This window comes from Mustela nivalis (assembly GCF_964662115.1).
Source record: "Mustela nivalis genome assembly, chromosome: X".
Lineage (NCBI taxonomy): Eukaryota > Metazoa > Chordata > Mammalia > Carnivora > Mustelidae > Mustela > Mustela nivalis.
In genome coordinates this window covers 90308975-90324552 of record NC_139040.1, presented here as the reverse complement: position 1 = coordinate 90324552, position 15578 = coordinate 90308975, and the positions used below count along the sequence as shown (strand labels likewise).

Genomic DNA, 15578 nt, shown 5'->3' with positions numbered 1-15578 from the left:
TCCCAGTCTTCAGTTTTCTTACCCTCCAAAAAATTTAGAGAACAATTTATCATGTATTGGACCCATACCACGTGCCGGATGCTTCTTGTTTGAACCATGTATTTGACATTTCTCATCTTATGGCAACTCATCTGAGTTAAGCAAGAGCTGGGTTTCAATCCTGGTTTGTCCCTTTAGTAGCTGTGAGACCTTCACTAAATGAATATAACTTCTCTGAACCTCATGTCCTTTATCCGAGTCAGTGGTTCTGACCCCAGGACCAGCAGCGTCAGCATCACCTGGTGGAGCTTGTTAGAAATATAATTTTTTGTCGGCTCCTTTCAGAGTTTGGCCATGTGGACATTGCTGCTATGAACACTGGGGTGCATGTGCCCCCCCCCTTTTTTTTTTTTACTACATCTCTATCATTGGGGTGGGGAGCTGAGATGCCCTTCAACAGATGAATGGATAAAGATGTGGTCCCTATATACAAAGCAGTATTACTCAGCCATCAGAAAGGATGACTACCCACCATTTACATCAACATGAATGGAACTGGAGGGATTATGATATGTGAAATAAGTCAAGCAGAGAAAGGCAATTATCATATGGTTTCACTCATATGTGGAACGTAAGGAATAGCATGGAGGACATTAGGAGACGGAAGCGAAAAATGAAAGGGGTGATATCAGAGGGGGAGATGAACCATGAGAGACTATGGACTCTGGGAATCAAACTGAGGGTTTTAGAGGGGAGGGAGTTGGGGGGATGAGTGAGCCTGGCGGTGAGTATTAAGGAGGACACGTACTGCATGGAGCACTGGATGTTATATGCAAACAATGAATCATGGAACAGTACCTCCAAAACTAATGATGTACTGTATGGTGACTAACATAACATAGTAAAATTTAAAAATGAAAATGAAAAATGAAAAAAAAGCAAATTTTGAGCTTTACTCCATACCTACTGGCAACGGTTGGGAGGGTAGGGGTGGAATCTACCTGTCTGTGTTTTAACAAGCCCTCCAGGTGTTTCCAAAGCACATTCAACTTTGAAAACCACTGTAGTTAGAATAATAATACCAACCTGACAGAGTTGGGGGGGCATATAAAACATAACATAATATGTATAACTTAGCTGGCAGCACATAGGTCGTTTTGTAAGTGGTAATTTATTATTACTGCTACTTAACTTTGTGTGGGTTAGTCTTCCTTTGCTCAAGCGGTGGGTGGACAGGCATTTTGCTTCCTGACGCTCTTTCTCTAACATTCCCCCTGCTTGCCTAGAAAAAGGCAGTACATACACTAGATTTTGAATAAAGTCCTCTTCCTTCATTGGCTGATTGGTAAGAGAACCAGTCTGGAGAGGCACTGTAGGTTAGTCTAGTGTCTCTATAAGTAGACTAACTGGGTCTAGTCAACTTAACAGACCTGTGGAACTTCAGGCAAATGAATTTACCTGTGTATGCTTCAGTCTCTTCTCTCCGTCAAACAGAGAGTCTAATAATAACTATCCCTTAGGGTTATGATGATAAATACAGTTGACTTTTGAACAATGGGGGGCAGGGTAGGGACACTACCCCTCCTCTCCCATGCAGTTGAAAATCCATGGGTAAATTCGGACTTGGCAAAAACTTAACTGTTAATAGCTTACTGTGGACTGGAAGCCTTACTGATAACATGGTTAATTAGCCCATATTTTGTATTCTCTAGGTATTATATGCTATATTCTTATGATAACGTAAGCTAGGGAAAAGAAGATGTTATTAAGAAAATCATAACAAAAATATATTCATAGTACCATATTGTATTCATTGAAAAAAACCCCATGATAAATGGCCTCATGCGATTCAAACCTGTGTCATTCAAGGGTCAACTGTAAATATTTGTGAAGTGTTTTGAATGGTGCCTACAATACAGCACTGTGCTCAAGAAATGCTAGTTAGCATTATTATTTTTGTGTTATTTCACCCATTCAATGGTGGAGGAGGCTGTTTCTTCAGTTGGCAAGCCAATGACAAATACCTCTTGACCAAATTCTCTGGGTCAGGCACTATGTTAGGCACAGAGGAGAAGTTTGAGGAGAAGTCTACAGCCAAGACCAGGTCTCCTCTCTCGAAGGTTTCAGTCTAATATGGGAAACTCAGCAGACCTACCAGACTGAAATGATCTCTCCAAGGACATGTTACAAGTCAGATCAGATCAGGGGATCTGATCAGCCACAGAGTCTCCTAATACCCCCACATAGGCCTCAGACTTCTGAGACATGATGCTGAGGGATCCCTTTGAAAAGTTTCCTTAGGGATCCTACTTGATGTAGTTTTAAGGGGAAAAGCATAAACTTTGAGGCCAGACAAACCTGGGTCCCAATCCTGGCTCCATTGCTAACTAGATGTGGGACCTCAGGTAAGTTACATAAGCTCTCTGGACCTCATCTGTGAAATAGGTAATAAAATGAACTATTGTGGAGAATAAATGAGACTGTGAGTTAAAAAGGGTCCAGCCCAGTGACTGTGAGTTAAAAAGGGTCCAGCCCAGTGACTGACACATTATTCATAAATGTTGGGTTCTTCCCTTTTTTTTATCGCCAACCAGAAAACTGACAGGTTTCTCAGTCTTTGGAGTCAACAGAGAGACCAAATTATTCCTGAATATCCCACCAAATCACAGGGGATAATGCAGACCACCTCAGAAAGAACCCTGGGCTCTTCAGGGGTCAAGAGACCCATATTCTAGTCCTCTCCCTTAGTGTCCCCACATAGGCACGGCTAAGGGCCTTCTTCCCTATTCCCCCTTCATTTCTAGAGTTTCACTTAAAGAATCAATATTATTTAGGGATGTCTTGAATAATTTGGCCTGTAGAAGAACTGGCTAAATGAATATATTAAGGAGTTTCACAAAAAAGAGGGTCCTGCCAGGCTGATGGGGAGCAGCCCAGAAAAAGTAACTGTCTACTCCTTATAGCCACCTATGGCGGGCAGGCTCATCTCTGGGGAACATGAGTTTCAGGTGCCAGGTTTCCCACATTACAGGAGCAGACTCTACTCTGGGCATTTTTTTTTCTCTTAAAGGCTTTGCCCAAGAAACTCTTTTCCTTCTAGTACAAGCCATATGTGCCATTTGCAAAAATGTCCCTACCTTCTTCCAGGAATGTTAATCTATCATTAGCACTACCTGCCCCTGGACTTTCAGGAGCAAATCTTAATTAAGTTCCCAGCGAGTACTAGAAAAAGATGATCGCTGAGCCCAAGAAACAAGTGCCTCCCAACTGAGGCAAAGGCACAGTGGTAGCCGGACAGTCTTACCTTCTTTCTGTTCTCCCAATGGCTGCTGGGAAGGTGGGGCATCGTTTATGCCTTCTTATCTATATTTCAGCATAATATGCTCCCACACATCCATGTGCCTGGGCAGGCATGCTGCAGGCCTCTGAGCTGATGGGCCCAATGTCCTACAATAATGCCTGACTACTCCATGTTCCAAAGTGTCCTAGTGGTCTGTAGCCCAGCTTCCTGGGGGGCAGGCAAGATTACATTTATGGTACCAAGTTCTTGGTATGGACACCAGGCCGGGTTCCTCAAAGGAAACTAAGCAAACACAGGATCTTAGCAATTTCTATAGAAGCCTCAGAGACACCAACTTGCCCCAACTCCCTGAGTGATCACTTACCTCCCTAACTGGCTGGTCTTCCTGTTTCCTGTTATTGGTTTCCATTTGTCCCCAGGAAATTCCTGCAAGGCAAAATTCCGGTAAGTGAGGGAGCTCTGAGCAGACAGGTATCCAGATGGCCTCAAAAATGTGAAGAGGGCAGGAGCCCGCCCCTGGCCATTCCCCACCCCCACTGGTTTCTTCTACTCTGGCACAGGGGCTAGAGAAACATGCACAGGGGGCTGCCTTTCTTGTAAGGAGGCCCGGTGAAGTGCTGGGGGCATGCAGAGACTAAAGAGAGCACTCGGGGACCTGGACAGTGTGCTCTAGAAACTGTGTTTCCCTCTCTTTCTCCCCTCCCCTCCCAAACCACCTTATAAACCAGTTTAGCATGTTTGCTGTTTGTTCTGGCCCTTATGAAGGAGGTCTTTTTGTTTGTTCTGCCGGGTGAACCTGCTCACGCCTCTTGCCTCTTCTAACATAGAAAGCATCTTCTTGGAAGCCCTGGCCCTTGAGGGAGCTTTGAGGCCCAAGGCTCCTGCTGCAACCTTCTCCCAGGGTGAGGCAGATGGAGAGGACATGTGTACCCCCTGTATTGCATGGGCCCTTCCTCCCACCCCCCACCCCCGCTCCTCCCAGCACTGCTTGAAGGGCCTAGGCAGGTTCATCTCTGGGGAGCATAATTGCCACGTACCACATTCTCCACATTATGGGAGTACACACTCTACCCTGGGCATTCTATCCTTAAGGGCTTTGCCAAAGCAATCCTTTACCCTGTAGCCAAGCTATAGGTGCCATTTGTAAAAAATGTCCTTTCCTTCCTACTATAGCTCCAAACCTGATGCAAATTTGCCTCTGACATTCTCCCCAATTTTGCATTCAGCATCCCTCTATCTAGCAACTCAGAGCTTAGCTCATCAGGAATGCACAATTTTTCCTAAACCTCACTGATCTTCCAAATTCCCTCTTTTTCCAATGCTATTACTGGTCCTGTTCAAAGTTGTATTATCTTTGCCTTAGTAAAACAATAACAAAAATGAAAATTTACTCCATTTTGGGGGTAAGATATCTGGTGTCAGTCATACTGGCCGAGACACTTACTAGCTGTGTTATATGAGGGAAGTTATGTCACCTCTCTGAATCTCAGCTTCCTATCTGGCAAAGACTGTGCTATCAAGCTTTGCCAGCTTCCCAGGAGTGAGAACAAAGTGGGATGTGCACAGAGGATGCCTAACAGCACTCAGCATGTAGGAGGCTGTAGATGTTAGAAGCCATGGAAAAGATGAGGTTTACAGCTTTCCCAAGACCAGAGTGGTCCCTGCCTGTACCTGTCATGTTAGAGCAGCTCTGACAACTTGTTAGACTTCAGGCTCTGCCTCAATGCCCTTCTGAGATGTCCCTGCCCCCAAAGACACTATTACTCATTCAGTCACAGTGGGAGCCAGGATTTCCTGTCCATGCCCTGTGGAAAATGCTCAGTAAATAGCAGTGGCCAAACCAAAGTCCTGTCCCAATTGACAGCCTCCTTCTCAGCTCCTCAGCATATCACCTTCCTTTTTTTCCCTTGAGCTACTTAGGTTGCTATAAATTGCCTGCCCTCTTTGAACCAACAAGGGAGTTATCCCAATGGCTTGTTGCAGATGGGGATGGCCTGCCGCCCCCTTTGGAAGCCATATGGCCTGAAGGCATCCCGCCATGCTGGAGAAGGCCTGGGCCTTTTCTTTCAGCTTATGGAGAGGCAGTATAGCCCAATGAGGAGCTTGGTTTCTGAAGCTAGAGGACATGGATTCAAATCCCACACCTGCCCTACACTAGCTGGGTGATGCCAAGTACCCAGCTGCTCTTTAGCCAACTTCCCCCAGCTATTTCACAGACAGATCATCATAATAACAGGACCTATTTCCTGACTGCTTTAAGGACTAACTTAGTACCTGGTGCACTGTGGCTACTCAAATGTTAGTTACTATGATGCTATCCAAGTTTGGGCTTTGCCACTTGCTAAATGGGTGACCTCTCTGAGCCTCAGCTTCCCTGGCTATAAAGTGGGGATCCCATTACAGCTTATCTCTTTCAACTGGTCATTTGAACTGGGGTGTCCTATCTCATACTGTCAGTTTTCCCTCTGTCTGGGGTTTGTATGTATTTGTGGTCAGGTGGCAGGGGTAGAAATGGGCAGGAAGTGGCTCCATGCATCTGAAAGCCTAGTGTCTAAGCAAACCTGCTGAGCTGGTCTAACAGGCACTGGGAGCCCAACGTGTCCCCCCTCCTTCAGAGTACAAAATGAGAGGCATGGTGTGGGCATACCTGCTGCTGCCAACCTCTGTAACCTGCAGCTTTCACCTCCTTCCCTTATGGAGTTACTAGCTCTGGGCTGCCACTTCCGCAAGCCATCGTCTCCTCTCTCCCAGCTTCAGCCTCCTTTCTCCACTGTCTACCTGCAGGACCTTCTTTCAGAAAGCTCTGGGCTGCCACTTCCGCAAGCCATCGTCTCCTCTCTCCCAGCTTCAGCCCCCTTTCTCCACTGTCTACCTGCAGGACCTTCTTTCAGAAAGCATTTAAAGCTAAGCGAAAATCTCCCTTGATTTTAGGAAAAAATAACTCACTTCAAAGATGATTACTATCCAGTAGTCACTGTTCTAAGGGTTTTATACATTTCATCATTTAATCCTCATAACCAACTTATGAAGTAGGTATTGTTACCTGTGGTTTTTTTTTTTTTTTTCAGGTGGAAAGCTGGGGATTTGAACACAGGCAGTCTGATTCCCACATCAGTGCCCTTTAACAATTATTTTATATTTCCTCTCCTCTTTGCTTCAACATTTCATTATAAATATTTTCAGGCATACAAAAAAGTTGAACAAGTTTATACAATTACCCATAAACCTACCACTTAGATTTAACAATTAATACTTCACTAAAACTACCTCATCCCATCCCTATTCACTCCTCTATGCATCCACCAATCCATCTTACCTTCTTGATGTATTTTAAAGAAAGTGACAACTTTATCCCTGAAAATTTGAAAACATGAAGGAAATAGAAAGATTTCTTGACAAATTAGCAATGCTCACTCAAGAAGAAACAGGTGACCGAAATGACCTCTATCTAGTAAAGAAATGGAATTTGTAGTTTAAAATCTTTCCACAAAGAAAACTCCAGGTCCTGATGGCTTTGATGATACCTTCTATTAAACGCTTAAGGGAGAAATAATACCAATTATACGCAAACTCTTCTTGAAGATGGAAGAGGAGGGGCCACCTCCTAATGTATTTGGTAAGGCTGGCATGTCATGAAAACCAGACAAGGGCAATATAAGAAAACTCCAGACTAAAATCTCTGATTAACATAAACACAAAAATCCTTAACAAAATATTTGCAAATCAGATCTAGTAACATATAAAAAGGGTACTATGTCATGACCAAGTAGGATTTAATCTGGCAATGCTATCTGGTTCTTAGTTCAAAAATCAATCAATTATCATTCACCATATCAGTTAAGTAAAACAGAAAACTATAGGACCATTTCAGTAGATATAGAAAAAGTTTTTTTTAAAAAGATTTTATTTATTTATTTGACAGAGAGAGAGATCACAAGTAAGCAGAGAGGCAGGCAGAGAGAGAGAGAGGGAAGTAGGCTCCCTGCTGAGCAGAGAGCCCGATGTGGGTCTCAATCCCAGGACCCTGGGATCATGACCTGAGCCGAAGGCAGAGGCTTTAAACCCCTGAGCCACCCAGGTGCCCTAGACGAAGTGTTTAAAAAAAAATGCAGGATCCACTCCTGATAAAGGTTCTCAGAAAACTAGATATGAAAAGGAAATTCCTCAACCTGCCAAAGGGCATCTAGGAAAAATGTATAGCTCACATCAAACTTAATAGAGCAAGATTAGGAACAAAGCAACACTAGCCACACTTACCACTTCTACGAAACAGTGTATTGGAGGTCCTAGATGGTGCAGTAAGGCCCCCCTCCCCTAGAAAAGGCATACACAATGGAAATGAAGGTAAAAACCAGCTTCATTTGCAGATGACATGATTGTCTATGTAGAAAATCTTTTAAAACCTACCACAAAGCTACCAGAACTAATAAGTGAGTTTTGCAAGGTTGCGGGGTACAAGGCCAACATACAGAATTAAATTGTATTTCCATATAGTATTAACAGTGAATTTGAACTTGCTATTAAGAAAACAATACTAGGGGCGCCTGGGTGGCTCAGTGGGTTAAAGCCTCTGCCTTCGGCTCAGGTCATGATCCCAGGGTCCTGGGTTTGAGCCCCGCATCGGGCTCTCTGCTCAGCAGGGAGCCTGCTTCCTCCTCTCTCTCTGCCTGCCTCTCTGCCTGCTTGTGATCTCTCTGTCAAATAAATAAATTAAAAAAAAAACAATACTATTTACAATAGCATCAAAAACATGAAGTCCTAAGGATAAATAACAAAATACGTGCAACATTTGTATGCTGAACACTGTAAGTTGTATACATCAATTTAGCTCAAAAATGTCAGCATATGTGTCATTAAATAAAGTTTGCTATTTGTTTATAATGTTTTTAGGCAAAATTTACCTCCAGTGAAATGCACAAGAATGCATACACCTATGTAACTCAAATGCTTACCAAAATACAGAACGTAATCACCATGTGACAAAGTTCCTTCAGGCCTTTTCCAACTCAGTCTCTGTGGCACCTTCCATAGGCAGCCACTGTTTTGAACCTGTTTCCCACCGAAGAGTTGTTCTAGAATGTTACATAAAAGGAATAGTATATGCTCTTTTGGTAAGGTTTCTTTCACCCCTAAGGTTCCCTTTTTCAAAGAACATGTCTATAGAAATTTCATACACTGAGTCATTCATAAGTGTCTGCCTATGCAATAGCATTTCAACACAGGGAAGCCACAGGGCAGGAATGTGGTAGGGAGTCAGCAAGGACATAGGGGATCCTCTCAGAAACATCCTGGGGGATGGTGGTGGCCTGTGTTGGGGTGGTAGGCTGTAACCAGGGTATAGCAACAACTAGTCTAGCCCTGGGTCTCTGACAAAGATAGGCTGGAGAAGGGCAGAAGATTATTCTTTAGGAAACCAGAGTGATCAAATCTCTAAAAGCAGAACCCGGGGGACATGTGCAAAGTTTGCAGCTCCAGGGAGTTTGTGAGCAGGAAATGGAAGGGAGTAAGTGCTACTTTCTGTCAGGCACTGGGCCTGTTTTGATCCTTACAACTGATCTATGAGGCAGTCATTATATCTCCCCTCTTTAGAGATAATAGAGGTAATAATGCTTTTCTCAGGATTGGCCATTTTGTGAAGCAAAAATTCCCCTTTATGCCCTTTCAAAATCATGCGATTGCAAGTTTGGGTGGTTGCACAACTTGCTCAAGGTCATTCAGATACCCATTTTGACAGTCCAGATATAAATCCCGGTTCTGTCCATTTTGTAAAGAAAAAATGTTTATTTTCACCTAACTCTCAAGATGGGTTCACTGCAGTTGTGGTGGCTGAGTGGCTTGCCCAGGGTTATGAAGCCACCCTCTGGCAAAGCCAGGGTCTGTATGGTTTCCAGGGATGGTAAGGTGGTAAGTGTAAGGTCTCCCTCACTTTCTCCTCACCAAGAGAGTAAGGAAGCAAACCCATCCAAGAACCAAGGCCTCACCTGCACTGTGGGCTTCCTGGGTTTCCAGGTGGTGCCAGGCGCCAGGCTGCTATCCTCAGGGCCACCGTGCTGGGGGTTATGATAGCACGCTGCACACCGGATGCACTGGTGGTGGTGGCATCGACAGCTGTAGCAGTTGGGCATCATGTTTCTCTTCCGCAGAGCTGGGCAGAGCTCTCCAGGACAATAAATGCAAGGGTCATGGACTACGGCTCCCTGGATGCCGCAGGAGTAAGAGCAAGTCCTGCGGTACTCAAAATCACTGCAGTGCAGTGGCTTGCAGCACATGGATTGTTCTAGACCTTTGCTTGCAAAACATTCGGAGTAGGTGGGAGTTTCTGACTGAAGGGGTGACAGGGAATGATATGATTGCTCTGGAGCACGATATGGCTGGTCTGCGGAATGGTAGGACTGGTCCATTGGATGGCGCCTCAGTTCCCTGTAGCTGGAGCTCATTGGCTGGAAGTTTTGGTCTATAGGTTTTGGTCTCTGGGCAAAAGTCTTACTGCTGTGAGTGGTTAAACCTGGCAAATGAGATGCAGAGAAGGATTTGCTGCTCTCTTCAAAGAACTTTCTTCTGTCTGCAAAGGGCAAGAGGATGGCTTCCTCCCCAGCTTGGGTAGCAGAAGCCTTCAATTCCTTGCTGTCACCTGGGTTAGGAGGGCCTTCCATGGCTAGTGCCACATGTGGCTGCAGGTTGTGCTCTGGAGACCACCGCCAGTGACCTCCACGGACTCTGCGGTGAACACTTGTTTTCTCAGAGTCTGACAAGGAGGGCTCAGATGCTTTCCACCAGGTGTTCAGGCCCACAGAGGGCTGGCCAGGCCTCTGGGCAGGGCTTATTTGTCCCTCCAAGCCTGTTGATTCATGGCTCTCTGGGGCTTGGCTGAGGCACTCTGAAGACTGAGCCCTGAGGATCATGCTCTTGTTGAAGAGCTTATCTCTGGGGCTAGGTGGTTTTTTACATGAGGACAGAAGAGATGAGTTAGAGGCAGGAAGTGGAGTACTTTCTAGGGGCTCCTCAGTCTCCTCTACAGACTCCTTAGTGTCACACAACTGTAACAAGGTGTTCTTGCTTTTCTGGAGCTGGGCCTTCCTCCTCTGGATTTCATTACGCAGATTGGTAGCAAAACGCTCACTCTTCCTCCGGTTTTGGATTGAGCGGCCCCGGGGCCCTCCATTCCGTCTACCACCCACCCGGCCACACTCCCCTTCTTCAGTGGCCTCTGTGCTGCCAGCTCCTTTAGTGGTTGAAGAACAGTCCCTGGCTTGTTGAACAAGGGAGCCAGAGGCAGAGGGCTGCTGGCTGGCTAGGTCAATGCCTGCTCGGCATGCTCTGTTTGGGTCCTGGAAACCTTTCTCTGGAGGGTGTCCATCAGCCTCTCTGTGTGGTGAACTGCTTGGGCTCTGATGCCCTGAACCCAAGGGCCTATCATCCAGTTGCCTGGCCTTTCTTTCTTTGCTGGGCTGGTCCTGGGCTCCTCCTGGAGGGGGACATGGACTTATCTTCCCTGTGTGGCTGCTATGCAAAGGTGACAGAGTCCACTCATGGCCATCTTGCCCAGCTGGGAGCTCTGTGCCCTTGCTGCCCCTGGCATCAAGGTGCACGTGCTGTAAGTGGGATGCCAGCAGCTGTTCTGGGGCACTGTGGCGATGCCCGGTGAGTCCTGTGAGGTGTGGAGGGCTGCCAAAAGAAGAAGTCTTAGCTTGCTCTGCTGAAGCTTCGTTGAGCTGGCTGGAATCTATGCTGGAAGCTTTATCATACACTTTTGGGAATCCGACAGCTTTGGCTGAGGCCTCCATCAGTAGATGTTCAGAGTCCTGCTGGCTGGATTCAGAAACTTGGCTGAGCTCACAGTTCTGCTGGCCCTCATTTGCCACTTGGTCTTGCCCACTGAGGCAGCAGAACCTGCTAGGGTTCCTTGGAGATAGCATGGTGTCTAAGCTCACTTTCTCCTTCTGCTGCGAGGAGTCCCCAGGCTCAGATGCCCTGCGCTGCTCTCCATTGAGGAGCTGGGCTCTGGAGGCCTGCAGACTATCTCGCCTCACTGGAGGCTGTGGTGGGCCTCTGGCAGCCTTGGCAGGCCCTGAGTGGTGGGCCTCCTGCAGGCGGGATGACAGCTGGGAGCTGGGAGTCAGGGGGCCCCCGGTGGTTCGCCGGCTACCTCCTGAGGTCTCGGCCACACTGGGCTGGCCATTAGGGGCTTTTGTTGGCCCGGAGCCTTGCGTGAGGCAATCTGAAGAGCCCGGCTCCTCTGGCCTGAGGGAAAGGGCGCAGTCAGAGGCATTCGAGCTGGCCGAGAAGGAGCTATAAGCTGAGTCGCGCTGGTTGGGGTACATGTTCTGATCTATGGGCAAGAGGTGGCCCTCGTAGGAAACTTGGCCTGGTTGCTCCAGGCTCTCCATGCTGCCGATGGAGCTACTTTTCTCAGTGCTGCAGTGGCGGGAGAGGGGGCACCACTGCACACACACGTCACTGCAAGACACAGGGCACACTAGTTAGTCAGGCAAATGACCAGATCCCTTTCCCACCTTGGCCAGCCCTGCCAGGGGAAAAGGCAGAACAACCCAGAGGCACCAGGCCACAAATAAGAAGGGAATCAGGCCAGAAAGGAAGGAAGGGAAACAGGGAAAGATATGAACACAGGAGCACCACAGAGATGTGGTAAAAATGGGAGAAAAGACAGCATAAGGGAGCAAGAGAGGGCAAGACAAGATCCCGAAGACTAAAAGTGTAAGAACTCCACTGAGGCTTATGTTCCGTTTCCCTGCCGCCAGTGAGTCTAGAATTGCTTTTGGCCTCTCACTATCCTTAGGGAGTCAGCATGTGGCTCTCTGCCAGGACAGACAATCATAGAATATTAGTATCAGAGAGTGGGCTCTAAAGGGTTGATTCAATTTCAGCCAGCCCATTTTGTAAATCAGTGGCTGCTGAGTTTGGATGCATGTCAGGGAGTACAGGGAGGGCTTGTCCAAACACAGGTTCCTAGGCCCCATCCCCCCCCACCCCGCCAGTGCTACAACTGGGTGCATCCTGAGAATTTGTCCTTCTAACAAGTTCCCAGGTGAGGCTGGTACTCTTTGCTTGTCCAGAGACCATACTACTGAGAACAGCTGGAGTGAAGCAAGCCCTTGCAAAAGGAAGTAATTCCAAGGAGGTGATTTTTCTCATGATCACCAGTTGTGGCTCATGATCCAGACAAGGCCAGAATTTCGGCAACCCCCTGTTCTCTGCTCGATACTAATAAGTCTGACCATTTACCAAGGGCCTACATTGTGCCAGGCACTTTATAATGTCTCATATCAAAATGAAGGGGAGACATTATTATCCCCACCTTACAGTCAAGAAAATAAGCTTAGCGAGGTAAACTGAAACTGAAAGTGGTAAAGAGGCAGAGCTGGAATTTGAACCCAAGCCTCTGTGAGTCCAATGTCTTAGCTCTTCTGCTATACTATTTGTTAAATGGGACAAATAAGGGGCACCTGGGTGGCTCAGTCAGTTTAAGCATCAGTCTTTGGCCCAGGTCATGATCACAGAGTCCTCGGATCAAGCCCTGTGTTGGGTTCCCTGCTCAGTGGGGAGTTTGCTTCTCCCTCTGCCTTTCTCCCTGCTCGTATTCTCTCTCTTTCGCTCTCTCTCTCAAATAAATAAAGTCTTTAAAAATGGGACTAATAATAATGTCTGTATCAGAAGATTGCTTTGTGGGTGAAATCAGTTAATAAATGTAACGCTCTTCCTTATCCATTCGTTTGTTGAAGGGCATCTTGGTTCTTTCCATAGTTTGGCGACCGTGGCCATTGCTGCTATAAACATGGGGGTACAGATGGCCCTTATTTTCACGACATCTGTATCTTTGGGGTAAATACCCAGTAGTGCAATGGCAGGGTCATAGGGAAGCTCTATTTTTAATTTCTTGAGGAATCTCCACACTGTTCTCCAAAGAGGCTGCACCAACTTGCATTCCCACCAACAGTGGAAGAGGGTTCCCCTTTCTCCACATCCCCTTCAACACATGTTGTTTCCTGTCTTGCTAATTTTGGCCATTCTAACTGGTATAAGGTGATATCTCAATGTGGTTTTAATTTGAATCTCCCTGATGGCTAGTGATAATGAACATTTTTTCATGTGTCGGATAGCCATTTGTATGTCTTCATTAGAGAAGTGTCTGTTCATATCTTCTGCCCATTTTTTGATATGATTATCTGTTTTGTGCGTGTTGAGTTTGAGAAGTTCTTTATAGATCCTGGAGATCAACCTTTTGTCTGTACTGCCATTTGCAAGTAAAGCTCTTGTCACAGCCCAGGCACCTAGAAAAGGTTCAGTACATGGTAGCTGCTGTTCTTTTGCTTTTTGTTTTAACTCCTATTGTTATCAGTGCCCTTTGTACCACTAGTGTTGAGATTTGCCACCTACCCATCCCTTCCTCATCCCCACAGCAAAGCCAAACCAGGGAGACCTAGGAAGGGACTGGGAGCAGAGACAATCTTGAATTTTAAGTACCATTTCCCATAAACAAAGCCAAAGTGAGCCAAGTCATGCCAGTAACTCCCTATGACTAGAACCCCAGAGGTCACAGACTGTTCTCAGAAAGGTCACAGTTCAGAAAGCAAGAACTGAGCAGTGGCAGGGGCCCACAAGACCCTCAGATCAGCCTTTCTTAATCCTTGCTCCCTTCTCACCCCTTAGCCACTCTGTTCACTTGACCTCTGGGCTAAGAATCCATCGATTCCTTGTTGGCAAGGGAATCTTCCACCCACCCTACCGCCTTTCCTGCTGCAAATAACCACACCCCTACTCAAACAAGAGTCAAGCTCAGAATATGCTTCAGTGTATTCTTCCAGAACAAAGCTGCCTCCACCTCTGCACAGAGCCCTTGTCTTCTGATGCCAAATAAAGTCACTGACTGGGGAAACTCAGTGCATGGCTTCTCTGAGCCTCAATATCAGAAATTCCTCCTGAGAGGGAAGATCTTACTGTGGAAGGGAAAGGTCAGCTTTGTTCACTCTGAGTTTTTGCAGAAAGAGTACTCTGTCTCTTCTGGGCTGTTGTTTTCACAACAGGCAATACCAGGACACTAAATTGAGAGATCCTCATGGCAAGTAGACTCTGTCATTCAGGGAGGTGCCCAGTCTGAAGGCTTTGGCTCTGTGACAGAGCTGATGAACTCTGGATGAGATCACCAGTGAGTCACTGTAGCTAGAGAAGAGGACCAGAACTGAGCTCCAGTTCTCTCCTGCATTTAGAGACCGAGGTGGGGGTCGGGGAGATGTGGAAGAATCAAGGGAAAATACATCAAAGGAGCAGCCATTGAAGTAGGATGAGAAGCAAGAGAGTGTGGTGTTTTGCAAGCCACATGAAGTAAGTATTTCAAGGAAATATTTTCTAGAAGGAAAGGGACTGTCCCAAAGTCAAAGAGATTCAGCAGTAAGTAGCCAAGGCCTAGAACACGGGGACTACAGAATCCCACTCCATTTTCCATTATAGCACTCTGGACTCTGCCATCCAATAGGCACTAGAGCAGAAAAGGGGGCATGGCCAGGTTGTCTACCCTCCAGCCCATCTTGAGGGGGAGGGTTCTAGACTCACCTCGTGTTGCAGCCGGAATGCCAGGACAAGCTGAAGGCTTCAGAAGGGAAATGCATGGTGGTGGCCGCTTCAGGGCATCCCTCCAGCAGCTTGGCCACATGCCATGAGTGCGGCCTACTGACAGGGGCGTTTCTCCTACAGCAAGAAAGGGACAGGAAGTCAGCTTAGGGAACCAGAGCTGAAATCACTTCCCATGCAGCTTCCGCCACCACCCCCTCTTTCCCTTAAATGAAGTAGAACATCTTGCAAGGAGCTGATATAGGAATCTTAGTGGCCCTCCTCAGCTCCCAGCTTTCAAATTCCCTTCATCATCAGGGCGAGGTGTGGCTATACAGAATGTTGGCTTCCCTGGGCTGTTTTGCTTGTCGGTGTATCCCAAGCACAAACAACAGTGCTAGACACTACAGTAGATGCTCAGTAAGTATTTGTGGAAGAAATGAGTATTACTTCCCAGTAAACACTGAGCTACCCCAAGTTTTCTTGGGGAAAAAAAATCAGTCTGGTCAGTATTCTCATTTCTCTCTAAGAAAAGAAGAGGCAAGTGATTAGGAAGTTCAAACAAGTCAACAAGAGGCTGCAAATCCTCCGATTTTCACTTGTTCATTTGATAAGCATTTGTTGTATGTACCAACTGTGCACAGCTCTGGGGACACCAAGATGAATGAAACATGGTCTCTGCCCTTGAGAGCTTACAGATGAGTGAGAGTGAGAGAGCTAATACAAATAAAAC

The 15578-nt window shown here is 46.6% G+C and overlaps 1 protein-coding gene across 3 annotated transcripts in view; it reads right to left on the bottom strand.

Annotated features, from left to right (window-relative positions):
* Positions 1-15578, bottom strand: part of SHROOM4 (shroom family member 4) — a 215647-nt gene that overhangs the window by 32195 nt on the left and 167874 nt on the right. For 2 of the 3 annotated variants that reach the window (XM_082717167.1, XM_082717169.1), the window contains 4 exons: positions 14849-14983; positions 9262-11737; positions 7538-7594; positions 3645-3706 (listed from right to left, as the gene is read on the bottom strand). In XM_082717167.1, coding sequence (XP_082573293.1) covers positions 3645-3706; positions 7538-7594; positions 9262-11737; positions 14849-14983 — 2730 coding nt within the window. The remainder of the gene's footprint in view (positions 1-3644; positions 3707-7537; positions 7595-9261; positions 11738-14848; positions 14984-15578) is intronic. The other variant, XM_082717168.1, reaches the window with a different exon arrangement.